General features: G+C 39.0%; 1 protein-coding gene across 1 annotated transcript in view; it reads left to right on the forward strand.

The window, feature by feature from the left end:
* The window catches only part of btbd11a (BTB (POZ) domain containing 11a), a gene marked incomplete at both ends in the record, with an annotated part of 190,793 nt that overhangs the window by 147,329 nt on the left and 20,478 nt on the right, over positions 1 to 22,986 (forward strand). Inside the window, 2 exons of the mRNA XM_080050896.1 lie at positions 14,614 to 14,821; positions 22,558 to 22,710. Coding sequence (XP_079907022.1) covers positions 14,614 to 14,821; positions 22,558 to 22,710 — 361 coding nt within the window. The remainder of the gene's footprint in view (positions 1 to 14,613; positions 14,822 to 22,557; positions 22,711 to 22,986) is intronic.

Genomic DNA, 22,986 nt, shown 5'->3' on the forward strand with positions numbered 1-22,986 from the left:
AAAAAACTCTCTTCAACTTCTCTTCAAAATCATTTCTACGTGCTCTTTTGTCCTCCATAATACATTGACAAAATGTCCAAAGGCTGGGATGACGTACAATAGCCAAACACAAAGAGAGAACAAGGGTGGACGCTTGGACAAAGATCTCAGCAGTTTACCTGCCAACTGAGAATGCATCATAAAATATGGCGACTTGGCCAGAGGCAGCAACGAAAGGGGGAAAAAATACAAAGGACGGCCAAAAATTCACCTAAAGAATAAGCCCATCACGTTCACACAACTCACAAACCAAAACAGCTAAAAAAATTGACAGCAGCACAACTGAAGTGATTCAACATTACACACAGGAAAACCACAACCACTCATTTGAAACCACAAGATAATTCTTGAGAGGTTTCGTTCAGCAGGGGACACAGATATTGACCGAGGACTCTCAAGCTTAATAACCAACCACCAACTTGTTGTTATCAGAGATTAAGTGGGGATTACTTAGCTTCCTGTTCATGTAGAAGGTCGCCCGGCCTCCGTATATGTCTCGTGGCCATTGGGGACATTTTGATCATGCTGTTGCTATGTCGCCCCACAGACCAAGTGTTGGAGCACATAATCCCTTGCTGGAGTAGTTGTAGTAGGATGGCCTAGAGGAAGAGGGGCAGACTATAGTAACTATGAGGTTGCTGGTTCGATCCCCGGCAACGGACAGGAGGGTGTTATTTATAAAACAATTGGTAGCTGGTATTATATGTAAGGAGCCTACCATCTCTACCATTTTGTCCTTGAGCAAGACACTTAACCCCAAACTACTCAAGGGGCTCTTTACTATGGCTTACCCTGCGCTCTGACCTCCTCTGAAGTGTGGTTAGTTGAGATCGGATATGAGAAAAGAGGAATTTCAATGTGCCTCGTGTATATTGACCAATAAAGATAACTTAACCTAACTCAAGTCTATTGAATATATTGTATTTCCAACGAGGCAGATGCATTCTTCCAGCTACAGTGGCATGTGTGATGGGTGTTTTAACTTTACACAAAACTGATACAGTTGCTGATGAAAGTCTAGAATATCCAATTTAAAAATAACTCTGCATTTGGCATGTTGGGTTTGAGTCGTGCTTTAGTTAACAACAGGGCTTAGTAATTTCCTGCGGTAAATAGTTAATTACCCATCAGCCATGGGCCAAGCTTATGTTATCCGTGTTTACTTTTAAACTGAATTCCTACTGCAATAAGACTGACATTTACACTATTGACTGTGCCTTTATAGCATTGCTGCTGAGAGAAAATGCAGTCTCACTAATTGAGTGTTTCGAGAAGAAGCCCAAAAGGCTAATGGAAAATGTTTTAGTTAGGCGGTGAATTGAAAAGGCTGTTCTCAGTTCTCAGCTCTCTGTTTTTCACAAATAAAGAAAAAGACAGGGCAATTGTTTTGGAGACAAATACCGTCCAGCACCTGTTTCGATGATGAAAGGGGACTACGCCAAAGGGCTTTAATAGCTTTTGTTGGTATTTTAACTGAAGTGTTTTTCATGGCTAGTTTATCACTGACTCATCCTTAATTTACTGTAAGAAAGGCACTTTCATCATTTGTCATAATGGCTTTTTATTTTGTCAAGTCTTCATAACAAGGCTGAGACATAATGAGTTTGGCAGTTTGGATGAGCACTAAGAGAGAGAGAGAGAGAGAGAGATAGGTTGAGGTATGATTTTAGTTCTGAGTGAAAAATTGGACAGCAATTCCTCACATGCAGAGGCTTGTTTCTGACTATTTACTGCAGATTTTTTATTTTTATTTTTTTTATTAAATCTCATTGCTTCAAAAGACCTTTGTTTGTGACTTTGCTGCGGGCTATACTATATTAGTGTAATGACCTGCCTTGATTGTTGTTGCCCATGTTTTTATTTTATTTAGAAGGAGTTGGACAATATGACCAAGGACAAGAGTGGGTGAAAGGATTGGCTTTTGCCTGTAGATTTTTAGAGGGTTAGAATTATTAAAATAATCAAGTTGAGCCTTAAATGACTAAATATGACTTCTTCTATTCTTCTCCTGGCCGAGTTTCATCAGCAAACAATCTCTCTTATCTCTTACCTACCTAATTCCTGCTGGGGATTGGTATCAAAAACCTGTACTAAATTTAATTTCTTCTAACTTACTAAATCTGATTAAAATGCGGCTAAATGCATTATGGAGTTGTCTGCGAAGCAAATAACACCAGCAACCTTGATATCTACCAGTATCCATTTACTGTAAGTATCAATAAAATGTTAATGATACCCATCTCTAATTCTTGCTGAGGCAAATACTTAACCATCTGTTAATTATTTTACCCATAAAGTTTACAATGAATGTAATGAACAAGGGATCATTAACATGGTGCCATCCATCTTTCTTTGCCACTTTAGTTCAGACTGATTTATTGCTTGACAACTATTGGATGGATTGCCATTAATTGTTGTATAGATATCCAACGTTTTCGGAGGATAAATGCTTGTGTTTGTTCTTTGCAAAATGTTTCGACAACTTTTGAATAAATCATCATTACATTTGGTACACACGTTTATGACCTAGCCTCATTATAATATCTACCACTGATATTTAATTTAGCAGCCCCAACCATTACAAATTTAAATTTTTCCAAACTTATTTTATTGTTGAATAGTTGCAGAACCAATGACAATCACATAAATCCCTCAATAATATGCTATCGTGATGAAAATTATAGAATGATATCTGCAAAAAAAATTGTCTTACAAATATTTGGCTTACTACTGTTCTTTTTTGTCATCAGCGCTTATTTACTTTGCCTTCGCATTTGGACATTATATGAGATGCAATGCAGTTCACAGATTTGTCTTTGCAAAATGTACTTTAGAAATAATTTGTGCTTCAGAATAACAATATGACTAGTTATTTCCTGTGGTACTATAATTGTGAAGCCTTTCTAAAAAAAGGAACACAAATAAGCCCTCAACTGAAATATGAATGGTGCAGTACTATTACATCTGATTTGATACAGCGGATAATCAAGGCTACACATAGGGAAGTTATATTTTATACACTGCGGCAGACTGCGGTAGTTGCTATTAAAGTCCCTAAAAAGAACCATTAAGACAGAATAAAGTGGCATCCATTTAAAAGTCCCCTCCTGTAAGTTTCTGGTAAGATGATGACAATAGAATCAGGGAGGTAGTTTGTGTAATCTCCTTCCCCATTTACATGGACTGTAAATATCTGGAAAAGCAAATGCAACATAATGAGACAAAATGAGAAGCATCTGAAACTTCTTTATACTTGGAGAAGTCACTATCAAGAATGGCCTCATATTATCTTCTCCCTTATAAAAGTTGTTAAAACCTGGTCTAAAATTTAAAAAAATCAATATATCATATCAAAGTTAGTTGTCACAATAAGATTTTACAAAAATCTAATGTTTTTTAGAGGCCATTTGACTGGACTGTAAGAACCAGAGCATAACCCACCTCATGTAAACCAAATTTTCTGTAAAGTTTATCAAACTTAAATGACAATATCTTTCATATGGATTCATTAATATGCCTAACCATTTTCAGATGCAACATGTATCTAGCTCCCCAAATTACATAATTAGAAGGATTTTTTGTCGATTGCGGTATTACAGGGACTTTAATAACCAGACTTATCCAAGGGATCCCTGGGACTTTTACAAATGAGCCAACACAGGTTTCTTCAGTCAGTGCACCGGGCTTGTTCCTGTGTAGTTTAAATGCTTTTGCTCGTTGTCATCAGTCCAGGAGGCGTGGATAGCTGCAGCATACAGCAGGGGCTAATCTGGGATTCTTTAATGGCCAAAAAGAAGGAATCGTGATAGTTTTAGCTGTACCAGTTCAATCAGATAAAGAAAATACCCAAGACAAGAACTTAAATTTCCTAAACATGGATTTTATGATTATTTTTTTTGCAGCGTCATGGGAACATTTTCTAGTCAGAAATCTGCATGTTTTAACCCTGGATGGCCCTGGTACTTTGGACAGTTAAAAGGAAAAAAAATCTCCATTGGCTCCATTTAAACTCCTTAAAAGGAATTTAAAAATGTATGACAAAGGGTGAACATTCGTAATTTGAAACTAAATATTTCTATGAATTATTCTGTGTCCCACTGTCGAAGGATCCTGGGGTAGAAGAGATGGTATATCTGTTTAAACAGCTCCAGGGATACAGTTTTTGTATGTTGTAGTGGCTGGTTAGATCACTACATTACAGAAGTTTCAATTATTTTATCGATATACAGTAACCTTAAAGAAGCATTTAAAGCTGCATTGACTCATTTTTGACCACTAGGGGGGCAGAAGAACTACAAATCAAACTGACACATACACGGAGTGGATTTGTGGAAGTATTTTTAACCTATTTTATAATTATTTCATACTAACCTTTATGCACACCCTCTTTAGTATGCCACCCCTTCATTTCAGTGCATACATTTAAGTATGCCACCACATTAGCATTCATTTGGGGTCAGGTTTCTGGCCAGCTAAAAAAACCTAAGTCCAATGATTCCTTAACTTTTAGGTCTGGTTCAATCCCCAGCAACTCCCCAAAAAATACTCAAATCTTTAGCAGGCTAAATGCACAACTTCACCAGCTAATTGCAAACTGTGTCTGCAGAGCTTCAAACTAACTCTACAAGAAGTTGTCACGATGAGCGATTCCTTTCACATTATATCCAGTCATTAGATTCCATGCTAATACAAAAAGTATTGATTAATGGGGCTTCAACATTATGAATTATTTGTGTGGGTAAATGGTAATATTTTTCATCCTTGATTTTGCTCTACGTGTGCCATTAAATCCTCCATTATTTAAGCAAAAAGTTCCTTTATTATAGTTCAACTTTTGTACTCTCTAGTTTAGTCATTCGTGTAGGCATACCATGTGAGCATTGTGGGATACTTTGAGCCGCACTTTAAGGCAGTAGAATGGCTGAAACATGGCTGGTGCTGCACTGATTTTGTCTGGTTGCTTCACTATGAATGAATTACTGTGCAGCATTTGTAGCAAGGCACTTATTTGCTATCTGTTAGGGTGTTTTTTTCAGACCCACCTTTTGCAAATGGTGGCATGCTGCTTTCCCCATGTTTATTCAGAACACAAACAATCTGTCGCGTTACTACGGGTTGCGTGTTTAAAAAGGTAGACGATGGATCAGTGGTCCTGTGGTGAACAACCCTCCCTCTCTTCCTTCCACGGAGCCTGGCTGTCGGTGGAAAGGATTAGAAAAAACACATTTGGATATATTTTTACCCTTTTGTTTCTTCCCTGTTTGGCTTGTCACTGGCACACATGTCGAATGGCCCAGCAGGTTATTTCCCAGTACTGCAAATAGTCACCAAACCTCTTTTTACATCCTAGCCATGTTACTATAAAAGTGTAAGTTTGTATTAGAAAACCATCAAGCTGAGAACATAAATATACAGTCTTAAAGGCACAGTGTGTGGTATCATAACTTGTATTTAGCGGAACTTAGTGGAGAGATTCAAGAGTGCAACGCTCCCTAATTGCTAACCCCTTCATTTGGGAGAATTAGAGAAGCTATGTTGGCCTTTCAAAGACAAAAAGTTAGTTACTAAAGATGGCATCATCCACAACTGTATCAAGTCTTTCCACAATATCAAGTGATAAGTGGTAAAGATGTATTTAGCTATTTACTCTTTAGTACTTCTTCTTCGTCTTCCAACAAGTGAATTTCTGGCATGACAGCCATGTATATACAAATTTGTAAGGCCACTCCTATGTAGATTTTATATGAATTCCCACTTTAGCGGCGCTGGTAAAAGTATCTGGTATAGCTCTGTGTTGATGATGACATGTGCTGTAATTGACTGTGAGTAATAGTTGCCATGGAATCGCTAATGTGCCCCAGAGGCAGAGAGCTGTGAGTCGGTCGTATTACCGAGTCATGATTAAATGTCCTCTGTTCGGCCCCTCGGGGGAACTATCGGCCATGACAGTGTGTCAGAGGACAGCTGAGGAATCTTCCATCTTGGCCTTAAGTTAGGGGGGACACAACAGTTGTCACGCCATAGTAATCTTAGGTCACTTTGTCTACTTGAATTACAGGCATTACAGTTTGCGGACTATTATTTTAGTTGGGTGCAATGTGCTCTAAAAAAACACTTAATTGACATCTGTTTAAGTGTAAGGTTAAGTGTATGTTTTTTTTTAATTTTTCAAATATGTCTGGTTTAACACCTATAAGGCCTGAGCTGAACTGGAAGGTAAATGGGTGTGATAACATGCAATGGTTTCTTGTTACACACTTTCAACAGTTATGGACAGGGCAGGAGAACATAGATTGTTCATTGTTGTGGCTTATTGCTTCTTTCAGCTTTTACTAAAAGATCCAAAAACCTTTTTTCATCTCTGCTTGCTTTCAAGGTGAAAGATTGTAACAGCATGTGAGTTAAATAAAAACAATATTTGTTTTGTTTACTGTTTATGGCAGTAACAAAAATCCTTTAGTTTTATGATGACACAGAAAAAACTTCACTAAACATTCGGAATAGTTCCAAAATGTATTTGCCAATTGCACTTCTATAATCAAGCCTGAAGGAATACATATTCACATATAAATATATCATATATTTGTACTTTTGGACTGTTTGTTTTGCACCTGGCATTTCCTCAAAGCTCTGACTGATAGGCTACTTCTGTTCATCATCATGAATAACTATAGAGGCATTTTCACTTGACAGAAAAAGCATAGTCTTTATTTTCATATTTTTTCCCATGCATACTCCTGTTGTTTCAGATGGCCTGTCTATTAATACTTATGCCATACAGAACTAAAATAAACTCTTGACCTGATCTATGTTTTAAATTTACCCCCTCAAGCTTAAGTTTTTTTGTCAACGTAATCCGGATGTGTGGGTACATTGTGACATAACATTTAAGTTTGCTGTTCCGGAGTGTAGTGTGCATCGAGCCTGTTGAAAGATTAAACGATACCAAACGCTGCCGAGCGTCTCATCAATCTCATTATCATTAAAAACTTTCCTGGTGATGGATTCCAGCTCTCTGCTTCCCAGAAGGGCCTTTATGCTGAGTAGCTGCAGGAGACCAGTTTCTGTCTGGATTTTCACCCAAATGCTTCAGAACTTCCATTAATAATTTCCACTGCTTCTTCTCTGGTTGTGTACCACATCGATGGGTGAAAAGTTGGCAAAAAAACTGATATATGTTTGCAAAAACAAAACAAAATTAGATTTAATTAATTGAAACATTACTTGGGCACTTCCTGGGATTTTTCTGAGCTCCTGTGCCAGTGTCAGGGGGCGACCGACAGCAGTTTGTAAACGCTGCCATACTGAGAAAAAAAAAGAGAATGTTTTGTTGAGCTGATGGGCATAATCAACTTTGTGTCAACTCATTTGGCAATGGCTTGAACGTAACCGACATTCATATATATTCAAAAGTAACGCACTATAGCTTTAACGGTGAGTGTGCACTCCGTCCAGAAAAACCTTGTCCCTATATCCTGACAAGAACATTATGTGCTGCAGGCAGAAGGAAAAGTGCATGCCCTACTAAAGTCTCAGTACATAACTTCTGGGTTTTAAAGTTTCTTGGGAAGGATTCAAACTTTGCATCATTAATGTGAATAATTCCCTCATACAGCAAGGCACGACCCATTGCACTCTACTGATGCTAGTGCCGGATTACATAAGCATATTCACATTAACGTGATATATGCTGATTTATGTATTAGTAGAAACCAGGTAGAACATGTAAACTGGGTGATATTGGCACCATTGAGGGACTTAAAATATAATCAAGCATTTAATTACTTTCCAAAGCCTATGATTGGACTCCTAACTATTTATTTTAAAAATAATTGTGGGCTTTAACCTTATATCTATTGTGTTTAGAAACCTATCACAGTCAATTTATTCTCTTTCAGCACAGAACAGTAACCACACTATAGTCCAGTAACCATAAATCAAACCACATTCCCTGTGGCTTAGTTACGAAAACATAATTACATTGTGCTTTATTGTTGCCGTGGCAGAGGAGTACAGTTATACATAAAAAAAAAGTGCATACCTAGAGGTGCGGTATGTTATGAAAGCAATCCTAACTTAAACAGATAAGCCTTAACCTGACAGTGGGGGAAATAAAACAACCATTCAATCCTTAGTTGTTGGTCGGCTTTAGATGCTGAAGTCTGAATAATTATTTTGTGGACTCATCATAGTTCTTCATAGTGATTGTGAAATATTAATGTAATTTGTATATCGTATTTGTATATCTTCCTGCCCAGGGACTACAGATGCAAATTAGCTACACGCTACACTCTGCTGAAATTGTTTTTTAAAATGTGCGCTGTCCCTGTAGAAGTGAAAAATAAAAGATGGGTTATATTTTTTTGTTTTCTTTCCTTTAATTGAATGAGCTACACTTACATTTGTTCTTATGCACTCGTTATGAAATGTAGAAAAAAAGACAAGGTCATTGCAGGTTGTGTATAGCTGCTGTATGACAGAATTGAAAAGGCTGTCAGCTCATAATAGCAGTGGGGAGCTTTTGGACCCTTTGCTGTTTCACCAATTTCTTCTCGGGGATTAGGGAACAAAGTTTCGCCTCTGTAATGAGTCTTTCCGATGTGGGGAAGAATTTAGCTGTGAGAAAAGGAGGACACTAAGCTGTCCCATGTGATCAATTCAAATGAGTTGAAGCACGTTCCCCATAGGAGTCTTTTCGGTTTGATAATTACAGGGATGAGACGGGAGCAAATGTTGTCCTGCTGACTAGACCAAAGTCACAGGAACAATTATTGAAGGTAGAGAAAAAAGCTTTATGATCAGCCTTTTATGCTTTGAGCTCAGACAGACAGCTATGTTTTAAAGCCATAGTGCGTAACTTTTTCATATAAATGAATGTTGGTTAAAATCAAGCCATCGCCAAAACAATTTGGAACAAAGGTGATTAAGCCTATCAGTTCCACAAAGCTATCTCTGTACTTCTCAGTATTAGCAGCGTAAACAAACTGGTGTCACCCCTCGACATTCCCAAGAAGCACCCAAGAAATGTTTAAGTTGATGATTCTACTGCTAAGAAAAAACCTTAACGTACAGCAGAACGAATAAAAAACCATGCGTGATCACCAAAGACTTACCTCATTTAGATGTGCCGACAGTGTTGTTGTAATTACTCAGAATTCCTCATGGGGGCAACAGAAGTTACGCACTTTAGCTTTAAATCAAGACTACATTTTGTCTATTATTTCATTATTTAAAAGTGGTAAGCCCTGCAAACCCAGAGGGAGTGTTGTCATTTGTTGGAGTTTGTGATTCTCTGTTGTCTGTTTCAGGGATTGTTCATATTGTTACACATTGAGCTGGAAATGTGTTATGTAAATAAATATTAAAGTCCATTTTACTGTATCTCCTAATCTTAATTCAAGTCTCGCTCCTTCTTTTAATATGCAGGCCAGTAGCACACTGCATAAACTCACACTGAGTAGCCTGGGGACACCCTGAATACCTCAAGTCAGAAAGGTTTTCTATGCTGAATATATCCTCATTTCAAGTTAAATGCTACTGAGTACCAAGCAAGCTGCACACTGTGGCACAGTTCAGGGAGCCAGTGCAAACATATCAAATTCATACCTCGTGTCTAGGGCTGCCAGCAATGAGTCAAGTATTGATTTTCTTTTTTACAAAACACTGGATATAACATATAAAACAGGCCAAGATGACATATTAAGCTGTGTCTTTTTGTCTGGTCAGCAGTTCAAAGCCAAAGATATTGCAAAATTATATTGAACAGAAAAAATCATTAAATCAGTGCATTCTTTCTCAGAATGAAAAGTTGGAAAAATTACAAAAACATATTGGAATCTAGTTTGATTTAATAATGAGAATCATCTGTTGTTAATACATTAACTTATCGTTACAGCACTACAGTACCTGCAATTACAAGAAGTCGAGCACTTTTTTGTCTCTTAAAATTCTCCTCTTATACAGCCAATAACTCACTGTATTGTTTTTGTAACTGCCAGAGTCCTAGATTCATTGAAATGCTCCCTTGCTATCCCCTTCCTTTGGGATATTTAACATAAGCTACAGTGTTCTTTAGGGACAAATGCTGGTAACTAATCAAATTCTACCAAGTCTGTTCTGAAAGATGCCAATCAATTCTACACACTGTACCTTTAGCCTAACTACAACATTACCTTTACCATACTGTGTGGTTCCCCATAATCAATGGCAACTGTAGCACAACATTCGTTATTCCTTTTGTCTGTGCTCACAGCAACTTCAGGACCGGCCACCCTGCTGTACATATCTGACATTTAATTATGTATTTCTGGCATGTCATTCCTGGAGATAGGAATCTTATCCCGATACACATCTTCAGTCGGTTCAACGCATGCGAGAAAATAGGGCAGGATTTGGCTGGTTGACATACAGTATGTAATTCTTTCTCAATAGCTGCCTATGAGGCCCCCTGGAGCGCGAGTGCAAACGGTGCTGTGTCTGTTTACATGTGACTGCCTGTGAACTCTGTCAGGGGCCTATAGTCTGACAGATGGAGAACCTTTCGGCGCAAACTCAGCGTGTTATTCTGTCTAAGAATGACGTGTTAAGACACGCTGCCTTTCCTCAGACTGTGTGTTTTTGGAATAAACAATCAAACACGGATCAGATTAACAGTGTGAGTGTGTGTGTGTGTGTGTGTGTGTGTGTGTGTGTGTGTGTGTGTGTGTGTGTGTGTGTGTGTGTGTGTGTGTGTGTGTGTTTGTTGTGCTGCAACATGTCTTGCTGTTGCACTGCAGCTCATTGCTGCAGACTTTTTAAACCTAATGTTTTATTCAAACATTACTCATGTATCCACGAAGAGAATGCATGAACTCACCAGATTGATGCTATGTTGTTATTAGGGCTGTCAAATTAACACGTTAATTTCGATTAATTAATCACAGAATAATTAACGCGATTAAAAAAATGTACGCAGATTAATCGCACTTCTATATTGCCCTTTGACCCGGTGCAAAAGAGGTGAGACGATAGCGGAGCTGCACCTGTATCTTGCGGACACGACCCGCACGGGATTAAAGAGTAAAGAAAGAAGCAGGGGAAGGGGGGAGCCGAGGGCTCTGGATGTGTTATGGGCTGCTCCGGGCAAATAAGCATGAAGGTAGGAATACGTCTTGTGTTATTCTCCGCAGTGTCTGTGCATTATTGATTTAGTGGGTGCCTAATTAACAATGGCCGCGTTTCCCAGAATCGTTAAGAGCCTCTTTGGGCAAAGTACTACTTTGGAGCGCTCTTAAGAACGCTGTGAAAGAAGAATGCGTTTCCCAGATTCCTTCTTAGCGAAAGTAGTACTTTCACTAAGATGGAACTGTACGACGGCGCTGACCCACTCTTTCAACCTTCTTAGCGACCAAATCGTCAGTGATCATGCCGCGTCAGGGAAATTTATTTCCTCCACTTTTCGAAAATAATAAAACAATGTTCAATGCGGACCTGGCGCAATAAACATAAACTAATAGTAGAGAAAAAAATGTTTTAATGAATTACACGTTTACGTTTTCCACACACATGTGAGTTTATAGTACTACACATAAAAAAGCATCCACAACCCTGTGGCATTTGACAGATATCAAGGAAACAGATTTAATTGAACTCAGCTGAACCTCATCCAGAGCGGCTCCACCTGCTATAAAGGCGTTGCCAAAGTCCGCGCGTGTGAGAAACCATGGCTGCAATACAACAGCCTCGCCGTGCACGAAGCCAGACGGTTTACATAGATGCATACGTGCGTCGGCACTTCTCCCCACTGGACGTGCTATCAGACCGGGCCGTCCAGGCAAAGTACCGACTGCCCCGGCCGTGCGGAGATCCAACGGCTGATCACTGGTGTCTCCACACACATGCAATTTTCCCTCCAGCCCGGAGATGCAGCTTCTGGCTGCGCTGCGTTTTTAAGAACATATCAACCTCTTCTGAGGTCCAACAACCCCCAGCCCCTACCCCTTTACCACCAGTCACCAAGCACTGATCACTAAACCATAAACCCACAACCACCACATCACCCATATAACTCTCAGGCCTGAAGGCTGAAATAAATAAACAGAACCAGCAGATGTAGGCTACATGTAACGTCCTGCACACTATGAGTATTGCTGCAGTGTCCGGGTGCTTTACCTGAAAGTCTGGCACTGGAATGCTGTTGAAAGGGCGCACTATACGCACACGTCATTAACCTACGCTTAGATAAATTACAAATTGCCTGGGACTTTTTGTTGCTATAGGTTTGACACTCTCATTTCAATGCAAAATGATCCACACAATACATGGTTGAAAAGGAAACCAAAGTAGTTTATTGAAACCATATGGGGGAGGGGTTACTCCGCGCTGTCTTTACTGGGCGTCTGCATCACCTGCAACGAAGGGAGATTGATTAGTGAAACCTTCGCACTCTTCCTTTTTGTTTGGTTCTGGAACTCCTGCCACTTCTTCCTCACAGCACGCCAGTCACACAGGCCACATGGGCTGGAGGGGGACATATTTTCGGCTATGGCCTGCCTAACACGGTTCTTCACCGTGATGTTCTTTTTGCCCCTTGTTCCCCCGAATAAAACTGCCCGGTGCTGCCAGACCTCGTCCACTAAGACGCCCATCTCCTCCGCGGTAAACGACGGTGCCCGCTTGTTTCTTTTGCTGCCGCTTTCTTCCACTCTCACGTGTGTGCCATATCCACGGGGTATATATGCGCTAATGGGCTTGATTACTACTTGGATACACTTGTTGCCACCCTCCCCCCCCCCACACACACACACACACACACCCACACACCCCCACACACACACGATACATGCGTAGCCTAATTCCACCTGTGTGGGGGTGACCACGGGGCGCTGTGTGTGACTTATGCGCTGATAAAGAGGTGGGTGATCGATTCGCCTGGCATCGATTTATTCAGTTTCAGCACGACCGCGGTGGACAGCTCCCACCAAAGTACTTCTTTCGCTTCGTCTTACGCGTTCTCCAAAGAAGGCACCAAAGAAGCCATCTGGGAAACACCCGTATCTTAACGCTCGTTCTTTGGCGAACCCTTCTTTCGACCCTTCTTTGGCCCCAAAGAACGATCGATTCTGGGAAACGCGGCCAATGTAGGTTCAAAATAGAGCTGCAACGATTAATCGACGAATCGATTATTAATCGATTATTAAAATAATCGCCAACTATTTTGATAATTGATTAATCGTTTTGAGTTATTTTTTAATAAAAAATGTCCAAATTTTCTGATTTCAGCTTCTCAAATGTGAATATTTTCTGGTTTCTTTAATCCTATTATGACAGTAAACAGAAATATTTGTGTGTTTTGGACATAACAATACATTTGAGGACGTCAACATGGGCTTTGGAAAATTGATCAACAGTTTTCACCATTTTCTGACATTTTACGGACCAAAACACTAATCGATTAATAATCGATTAGTCGAGAAAATAATTGACAGATTAATTGATTATCAAAATAATCGTTATTTGCAGCCCTAGTTCAAAACAGTAGGCATATCTCTCAATCTTCCTCTGTGTCTCACTTTTGTTTGCTAGTTGCGATCGTCTAAACGGACACCCGCCCCCTCTCACTCTTTCTAGCATATGCCTGTCTTTTTTCCTCCTTTGTGTGTGTGTGTGTGTGTGCGTCATTTAGCCTGCTTGTTTTTTTGTGTTTTTTTTCGGCGCTAGTAGTTCCTAAATGTATTTAATGTAGAAGCCTGGCTGAGGGGAGGAGACAGAAGTTACGAGAGACAGAGAGAGAGAGAGAGAGAGAGAGAGAGAAACTAACGGTAGCCTATAGGCCTACAGTTGTTTATAAACAGGCATAAAAGTGTCATATAAGAATGTGATTAATTTAGATTAATTAATCACAGAGCCTGTAATTAATTAGATTTTTTTTTTTAATCGCTTGACAGCCCTAGTTGTTATCTGTCCAAACCCAGTGGCATGTCCATCATATATAAGCCTGAAACCGTACCAAAATAAATTATCAATGGGGATGTTTTGAATTTTTTCGTCTGAGGAATCGACCCTTCCGACTCACCACTGCAGTATTTTCCCCCGCTCACAGCAACATCGTTATTCTTAAATGCATCACTAATGACCTCATCGATTAGAGGGCTGTGAAGTTGCCAAAATCCTAAATCAGTATGTATGACCATTTAAATGTCAGCGCTGCTTCAGTGTTGTACAAAGGTATTGAATTTATTGAGAGTTTAAAATTCATACCTTCTCAGGTGTAAGAAAGCTTCAATTGTAAACATTCCTGACTTTTCTTTTTTTCCATGCTTCTGCTGCATAAAGACACAGCTTGAAATAATAGGTTAATATCAAAGATTTAGTGCATAACTTTTTCATGTGAATGAATGTCGGTTGCGTTCAAGCCATCGCCAAACGAGTTGACACAAAGTTGATAAAGCCAATGCAGCGACAGAAGTTACGCATTATAGCTTTTAGAGGGTTTTTCATTGGGGATTCTGGAAAAATATTATAATGTTCATATTTGTATCGCATTGTGTTGGTAAAATCAATGCACTTGTTCTCACATATGATTTGATCTTCCAGGTGATTTGGTGTCCAGGGCCATGCACACCCTCCAGCCACTACACATAAAGAACCCCAGCAACGGGACCCCGGTCCACCAGAAGACCCCCTCTACGGTGCACTGGGAGCCTGAAGCGCTCTACACCCTCTGTTACTTCATGCACTGTCCACAGATGGAATGGGAAAACCCCAACGTTGAGCCCTCCAAAGTCACGTTACAGACTGAAAGGTGAGTCCAATTATAACCTGAAAAGAATGCGGACTGCTGCATTATAGTGGGTAATCCAAATACAGGTTGCCTTAAATTAAATTAAATTTAATTTAATTTGATTAAATTTAATTAACTTTATTTGTGGACCAAAAAGCCATATCAAGAAGTTGTATCTCAGATTGATTATACCCTAGGTTCCAAATCGCATACTCTTTTCTTTTTACAATTCTGCATACTGCAGCTGTCCCATTAAGAGTAAGTAGTTTGCTTGCAGTAGGTCTCTACGATTTGGACATTCTTGTACTTAAATATTTTGTCATTACATTGCACCTTGAAAACAACCAGAGGATCTGTTGATGTGACATAAAGGCTACTTAAGCGTTTAGGTTGTTTATGTTTACTCAATGTAAAATCAATAATGTCCAATTCCCTCGCTATTAAGATACATTCAAACAGACAACAATGTGCAAATGCAAGCTGTAGATCAAGTTTTATGATACCCAACTTTAGTATGAGAAGTGATATTTCACTTCAGCCCTTGACAGACGGATGGCAAATACTGTATGTCCATAACAGGTTATTGTTTGAGCACACTTTGATTGATGTACTCAGATAAACGATTTAAAAAAATCTAAAACTGGCAATAAACTATCATCAAATTATAAATATGTCATGGACATGTGTTATTGTAATGGTCTACCAATTGTCAAGGATCACCTGAACACTTTTAAACAACTTAACCACACATAATGGATTAGACAATAGCTTTAAACAAAATGAAAGGCAGCGTTTGAAATGGCACAGGTCTTGGCAAACACTTCAGTCTTAAAATTGAATTCAACCATCTTGAAGAGCCAAAAACAGAACTCCTCTGACAAGAATCCCTTTCCTTGACTCAATTGTGTCAATTTATCAATGACATGTGGTCCTTTCCCCATCACTCGTCGAGCTTTACAGGAAGCGCTATCAATGAGAAATGTTTGCCTTAGTTAAAAGCCAATCTACCAAGACGTCCATCACCCACATTTTTGGCAGTCACTATGCATTGTAAAAGCTCTACATTCTTTAGTAATAGCTCGGCCTCTAATAGCCCGAAATGTAATAACTGGTCGATAATTTGACAAAATGCTGAGCACAAACAAAACTTTTTGCCCATAATGCAAACAACTTATTACATTATGGAGCGGGAAAAATATCTTTCTCCTAATACTGTAATAATTATGTTACATTATTGAGTGAGTCAATCATTTATGTACTAAATTGCTGTAATTTAGAGTGTATCATTCATTCCTTCATTAGTTTTAATGTAATTCAAGGCTCAAAGTGATCATACACAAATCCCCCCCCCCCCCTTATATTATTAAACCATTAGGAGAACAATATTCTGCCTGTTCCATAATTAAGTAAGGTGTTAAGTTATGGGCAAAAGTTATTACTTTTTAGGCCCAGCATTTTGTTACATTATCGACCATTTTCTTACATTTCGGGTTGTTGTTACATTTCGGGCTCTAACAGGGCTCAAATCAAAACAGGCTGGAATAATGTCAGGCTTTTGTAAAGGTTAGTACAGTCAAATTCCTACTTTGCACAAGTTTTTTCGCCTCACCAGCGAAAAATTGTAAGATGCTGCGTGGGCGGGTCAGTACTGACACTTCCTTGGGCACTGGGCAGATTGACAGTAACCATAGGGACTTAACTTGAATGATGGACAGATATATTCCAACATCTTTTCCTCCATTTTGAAAGTGATAAAAAACTCCCTCTTGATAGCCCTAGGGAGCACCAGGAATGTCAGGCGGAGTGACATGTCAGCGGGCGCTCAGGTCCCCCTTAGAGAAAACTTCTCTATTTAGCATTCTGCCTAAAGGTTCAAGACAAGTACAAAATGGGCCCTGAATAACATACAGTCGAATAAAACGGAGGCTAGAATATGATTAAATGAGATGGAATAATCTTTTTAACGTTTGTTTTGTGAAGCGTCAGATAAGCCTCTGTATTAGATGAAACAATTATTGAAGGGAAAGTAAATTGCTGAGATGACTTTTACTGATGATTTATATATTCAGTATTTTGGCCAAGACATTTTGGATGTTGGTTGTCGCTGCGGGCCGACTGTATGTATCGATGATTAACATTACTCTCTCAGTGTTTTCATTCCAGACTGCCCCCCCTCTCTTTCTCTCTCTCGCTCCCTCTCTCTCCGGTATATATTTCTTTCAGGAAGCAAGCTCTGTGCAAAGGGAGGTGGTCTGAATTGTCACATTTGTCAGCCGACTGCTTTTTTTCCCCTTTATTTCTTCAAGCAAAATACATCTTACCCGAGTTCAAATTCCTGGCAGTATGTAGGTGTAACGACAAGGATAGCTTTGGCTGTGCAGTGAGAAAGTGATGCACACAAAATCTAGACTAGTCAAACCCATGTGTCAATATCTTTAAAAGCTGCTGCCTTGATTAAACATGTGCTTACAGCAAATTTACAGAAGGGCCGTGCAGCTGCGTACATTATAAACAACAGTCCCAAATGGTTTCACTAGATTGGGTTGGGCGTGGGTTCTGTTTGAAATAATTTTTTTAAGAGAAATGGTTGCCAGAGGGTCACGAAGGAGAAAAACTAAACGGGGACCTTCACTCATGGGTTTTTAATATGACTGAACTGAATACAACATGAAATTAGACCATTTATTTGACTGTTTTAAGATTTTCTAATATGTAATAGAGACCACTTCATGGTTTTAAAAGCGTTAAAACTACAGTGTGTAACTTTTTTATATAAAGGAATGTCGGTTACATGAAAGCCATTGCCAAACCTGTTGACACAAAATTTAATAAGCCTAAACGCTCCACAAAACTATCACTGTATTTCTCAGTTTGGCAGCATTTACAAATTGGTGGGTGTCAGGGGGCTGCCCTGACGTTGGTGCTGGAGCTTTGAAAAATCCGAAGAAGGGTCTATGAAATGTTTCAGTTGTTGATTCTACCGCTAAGAAAAACCTGTACAGCAGAAGGTATAATCCATGCTAGATCACTCAAGGCTTTGCTCATGTAGATGCGGTGACAGTGTTGTTGCAGTTACTCAGAATTCCTCATGGGGGCGACAGAAGTTACGCAATATAACGTTAAAGTTAGTAAAATGTATCTGATATATTATCATCTACCTGGGATGTGTTTTTTATAGAAGTACATTTGTTAAAAAAAATACCTAGAATATTTGAGTTCATATAACGGGTACAGTGATGACGACTAATTACAATAAACAGTGAAAAATCAAACTAAGTATCTACTTCTTGTGAATGGATATGTTTAAAGGGTGTCCAATCTACCAATGACCTGCTTTAAGGGCCAGGGACCGCAGAAAGCCCATATTAGCCATACATCCCAAAGCTGCTCTGTTTGACATTAGTTTACTAATGTTAAGTAGAGAAAATAATTTTTCGTGATTCTAAGAGAATTATTTCTGCATGAGCTTGATCTTAGATGGTGTGGCGCAAGAAAGCTTTCAGAAAAACAAATAACAACCCTCTTGGACAAAAATAGGTTATTTCACAATTCTTCTGCCCGGTATTATACTTGTTAAGAGAAAGCTGAAGAGGATAAGAGCCTTTTTCCCAGCTCTTACGTCTGGGTTTCCTTTCTCACAGGGGTGTGAATGGATATCCGCGAGCACCAACATTAAGGAATGAATCCTTTTTTTTTTGCTCATTAAGTATAAGGAAAATATTCAACAATGTGTGTCTGTCTTTAACAAGATAACCCAGAATATCCACAGTATCCAACAGAATTTTCCATCGTAACCCTTCATTATTTTACATTTTAAGGCTTTTTTGAAACTCAGCTGAGCGCAACGCAATTTCAACTCGGTACTAAAATAATTCCAAAGTTTACAGCACATCTGTATTTTTACATTGGTTGTAACTTTACATGTTTCAAATATACACAACTCTCTTAAATTATAATTTTGCTATAGCATCACTTCACTTTCAAAGATTTCTCAGAAGCATTTCATGAAAGTCACCATGGATTTAGAAATACCTGAGTTACTCAATGCAAGTGTATTTTTTGCTTCTTTGAAAAATGCTATATAACAGCTGCTAAAGATCTGACATTGATCTCACTTATTAGCACTTAGCACAATACAACTGGAGCTAGCAGGGAATTAGCTTACACTATATATAGGGCTGGGTATCGTCAAGGACTTCACGATACGATACGTATCACAATACACTGGTCACGATACGATATATCACGATATATCACGATATATTGCGTATCTTGATATATCACGATATATTGCAATATTCCATAAACAAGTTGCCTTGTCAAACATAACAGCACAATATAGTGATAATTGTACAGACAAATGAAGTCAAAACTATTTCATTCACAACTTCCTTTACTATTTTTCTTCCTTTTTTTGGTTTTGGCAAATGATCAAACACTGCTGCAGCTGCCATAACATCAAAATAACAAATCCAATTCACTCTTGTACTAACTGTACAGGACACAATGAAAATGAAAACACATCAGTGTGCTTTTGTGACACAGTGAATCTTAAGTATTTTTATAAACAAAACTGATCTAACTTCAATAGTCAGTATCCTAGAGGCTCAGGCCTGACAGCAGACATGGGTTTGAATCTGACCCGTGGTTGTTTCATTCCCTCTCTGCTAGGGATGGGCATAATTAATCGATGCTCGATAATTGCTCGTTAAGAAATGTGTCGATCAATTTATATTGTTATCGATCAAAAGGACGTTGTATTGCATACTGTGAGTCTTGAAGCATTTAATTGAATATCACTATGTGGAAGAAATAACAAATCTAACCACCAGGGCACAATGTTGTATTATTTCTAATGTAAAAAACGGAGACGTGCACTGTACACATGCGAAATTAGTTGAACTGGGAGAGGCAGTGGAGACAGGCCAGGAGGCTATCGAGCAGGCTGGGCGGCACGCGGACGAAGGGAGCGCAAACACTGGAGCCGCCGCCACACAGGCTTCCGCAATATGGTACTACTCCTCGGGGAGCAATACTCCACTATACTGGACACTGGCATTGACACAGAGGTTAATAACTTTCTGAGGGATACCCCCCCTCCCCCACCCCTGGATTGCAACCCTACCGACTGGTGTAAAGTGAAAGGAAGAAGGTTCCCCAGGCTGTCAAAGTTGGCGCGACAATACCTCTGCATCCCCGCAACTTCGGTCCCGTCAGAGCGGGTGTTTTCTGCTGCTGGACTGACAGTTACAAGGCTGCGTTCGCGTCTGACCCCCGAGCATGTTAACATGCTTATATTCCTAAACAAAAATATGTAGGCTGGAGGTACTGTATGCTATGGACAGTGGGGACAGTCACCACCGTATGTACGTCGCTCTTTTTTTTCTTAATGTGTTGTCTCTCGCTCCGCTTTTCTTTCGGCTTGGTGCCTCTTAGAGTCGTTACATTTTGTCAAAACTGTGACATTTTAGCAACAAGGTCAGCCTTATATATGTTCACTAAGGTATTGCTTTTAGATAGGCTAGTTCATGCAATTGTTTCTAAATGTGTGGCTCATCTTTTTGTTGCGAGCCTTTCCGAGCGCCGGCTGCAGCCTATAGGCATAGCTATGTCGGCCTTTTTTTCCCCTTTTTTTTCAAAACAGTTATACAGTTTAATGCCCACTTGTACTGCCTTGTTTGATTATTGTTGGCCGATAGTAGGCTACTTATAGTAATTGGAATACAGATTTAGTCTTGTTGAAGCGTTTCCAAACCTTTAAGAGCGCCTGTAAGCGCATTGTTCGGCCTTTACGAGCGCCGCATATGCCTACAACCTATAATGCCTGTATTTATTATTTTAAAACTGTTAAACAGTTGTAGGTAGGTCTTCAAGTTAACTGTCTTGTATTATTGTTGGCCTATACATTATTGTTGGAATAAAGATGTCATTGATAAAAACATGCTGCATTTTGTATTTTCTACCAACGGGAATTTTAATATAGCCTATAGAAAAAGTTAATGATTAATCGATAATTGCTCGATAATTCTAGCGATGATCGAGCAAGGAAATTTCTTAAAATGCCCATCCCTACTCTCTGCCCCACTTCATATCTGTATCTCTGCACTGTCAATAAAGCCTTGAAAAGCAAAAAAATAAAATAAAAAAAATCGATATTTTTATATAAAAATCGATACTGATATCGGGAAACTAAGTATCGCGATATATCGATATTTCGATTTTTTGACACAGCCCTAACTGTATACAGTATCTTGCTATTCTTTGTTAGTTGATTAAATAAACAAGCAACAATGTGTTAATTTGTTAACTTTAGAGGTGATGATGGTTTGAATGTTTTAACTTCAGACAGAGGTGTTACCTACTGATTCCAGCTATGCTAAGCTAAACTAATCAAATACTTGAAAAAGTGCTGCCATGAGAGTGGTGTTGATCTACTCCCATATCTGCCAGCAAGAAAACGGATAACTGTATTTTCCAAATTGTCAAACTATTTAGTTAGAAAGGCATAACTGTCACATTTAAACAATATAGGTATTTATTATTCATATCATATTTTGTATAATGATCCCTACATCAGCCAAAATTGTACTTATAGTGCCACGACGGCTCGTTGTGCCTGTGAAATTATGTAAATGGCCTAACTAAGTTCTGATTAATGACTGGCCTGGATGGGCTGCTGTTGCATTGTGGGCGGAAAAAGATAAACAACAAGGGAAACAACATAAAAGTGTTTATGTGAGAGAAATTAGGTGATTTACAGGTTATGTCACACACATACACACACACACACACACACACACACACACACCGACACACAGTAGTCCGGGAAATAGTTGATGAAATATGAACACGTCAGCCGGGCAAGACCCATTACTGATTTTGATTAAAGAAGGTAATAACCGCATTTAGGGAGGTTGCAGCATCTAGATCTCTTTCGGTACTGGACTATCTGAGATATAAATGATGAATATTGATTTGGTGTAGCAGCTTTTTTCAGTTATCTGTGAGGGCATCTTTAATTAGAAAAGTTTGGTCTATCAGTGTTGGAGGAGAGTTTTATAAAATGATTTTATACGATAAAGGAAAAGATCACACGGAGTGCTATTAATACAAACAGAGTGCAGGATTAGGTAATATTATCTGTTCATCAAATTCACCTGGACATAAAGAGATAATATTAATTGAGATATTATATTTATATATTGATATGGCTTGGAACATTCTCTGTATGTGCTATCTACATTTTTAAGTAATTCGGTCTTTAGCCTTCATCATATCTGATTTTGTGCATATAACACACATATACTAGGAGACTTTTCATGATGCATATCAATCTGCATGCTTCCTCCGCATCATATATGCTATAGCTTCTGTTCAGTAAATTAATTAAAGCCCCTATAAGTTTGACTTAAAATCAAAGATTTCTCCATAATATTCAATAAATGGCATCAATCCAAAGTTTGAAAAAAAAACAAAAAAAAAATAATAATGAGGAGATGCAGACTCAAAAACTCAGCTACCCACCTTAAACCCATCTGATTGAAAATAAAAGAAAAAAGAAAGCCGGACATCACTTATAATTTATAAATGACCCAAAACCTTCTCAAATAAAAATTAAACATTGCTGTATGTATTCATGTGGTATTCTGTCATAGCTAGACACTGAAAAAAAAAAATAGCTTCAACAAAATCGGATTTAATTCAACATTCAAAACAATCCTCTTTGACCCCCCCCCTCCCCCCCCCACCCCCTCCAGGCCGTTCCTAGTACTGCCTCCTCTGATGGAGTGGATCCGGGTGGCGGTCGCCCACACGGAGCACCGGAGAAGTTTCTCTGTGGACAGCGATGACGTGAGGCAGGCAGCCAGACTACTGCTCCCCGGGGTGGACTGTGAACCGCGGCAAATCAAGTAAGGACATACAATGCATATAAAAAACATTTTTACTGCAACAGGCAAGCTGCTCTGGAGGCTCCAGTAATCCCACTGCTATAGTTAAACCTCAGTGAGTTAGGAAGACCCCCATTGTTATGTATGGGAAGTGATTTCTTCTTCAGGAAGTGTTTTATCATCATAAACTCTGACTTGAGCCCACTTTAATTTAGATATCTCTTATGCCATACAAAAAGGTCCAGCTATGTACACATCTGTTCAGATCTTCAATACATTCTCCCCCAAGAAAGTCAA

Source organism: Ammodytes marinus (assembly GCF_949987685.1).
Source record: "Ammodytes marinus genome assembly, chromosome: 22".
NCBI classification, from domain to species: domain Eukaryota; kingdom Metazoa; phylum Chordata; class Actinopteri; order Uranoscopiformes; family Ammodytidae; genus Ammodytes; species Ammodytes marinus.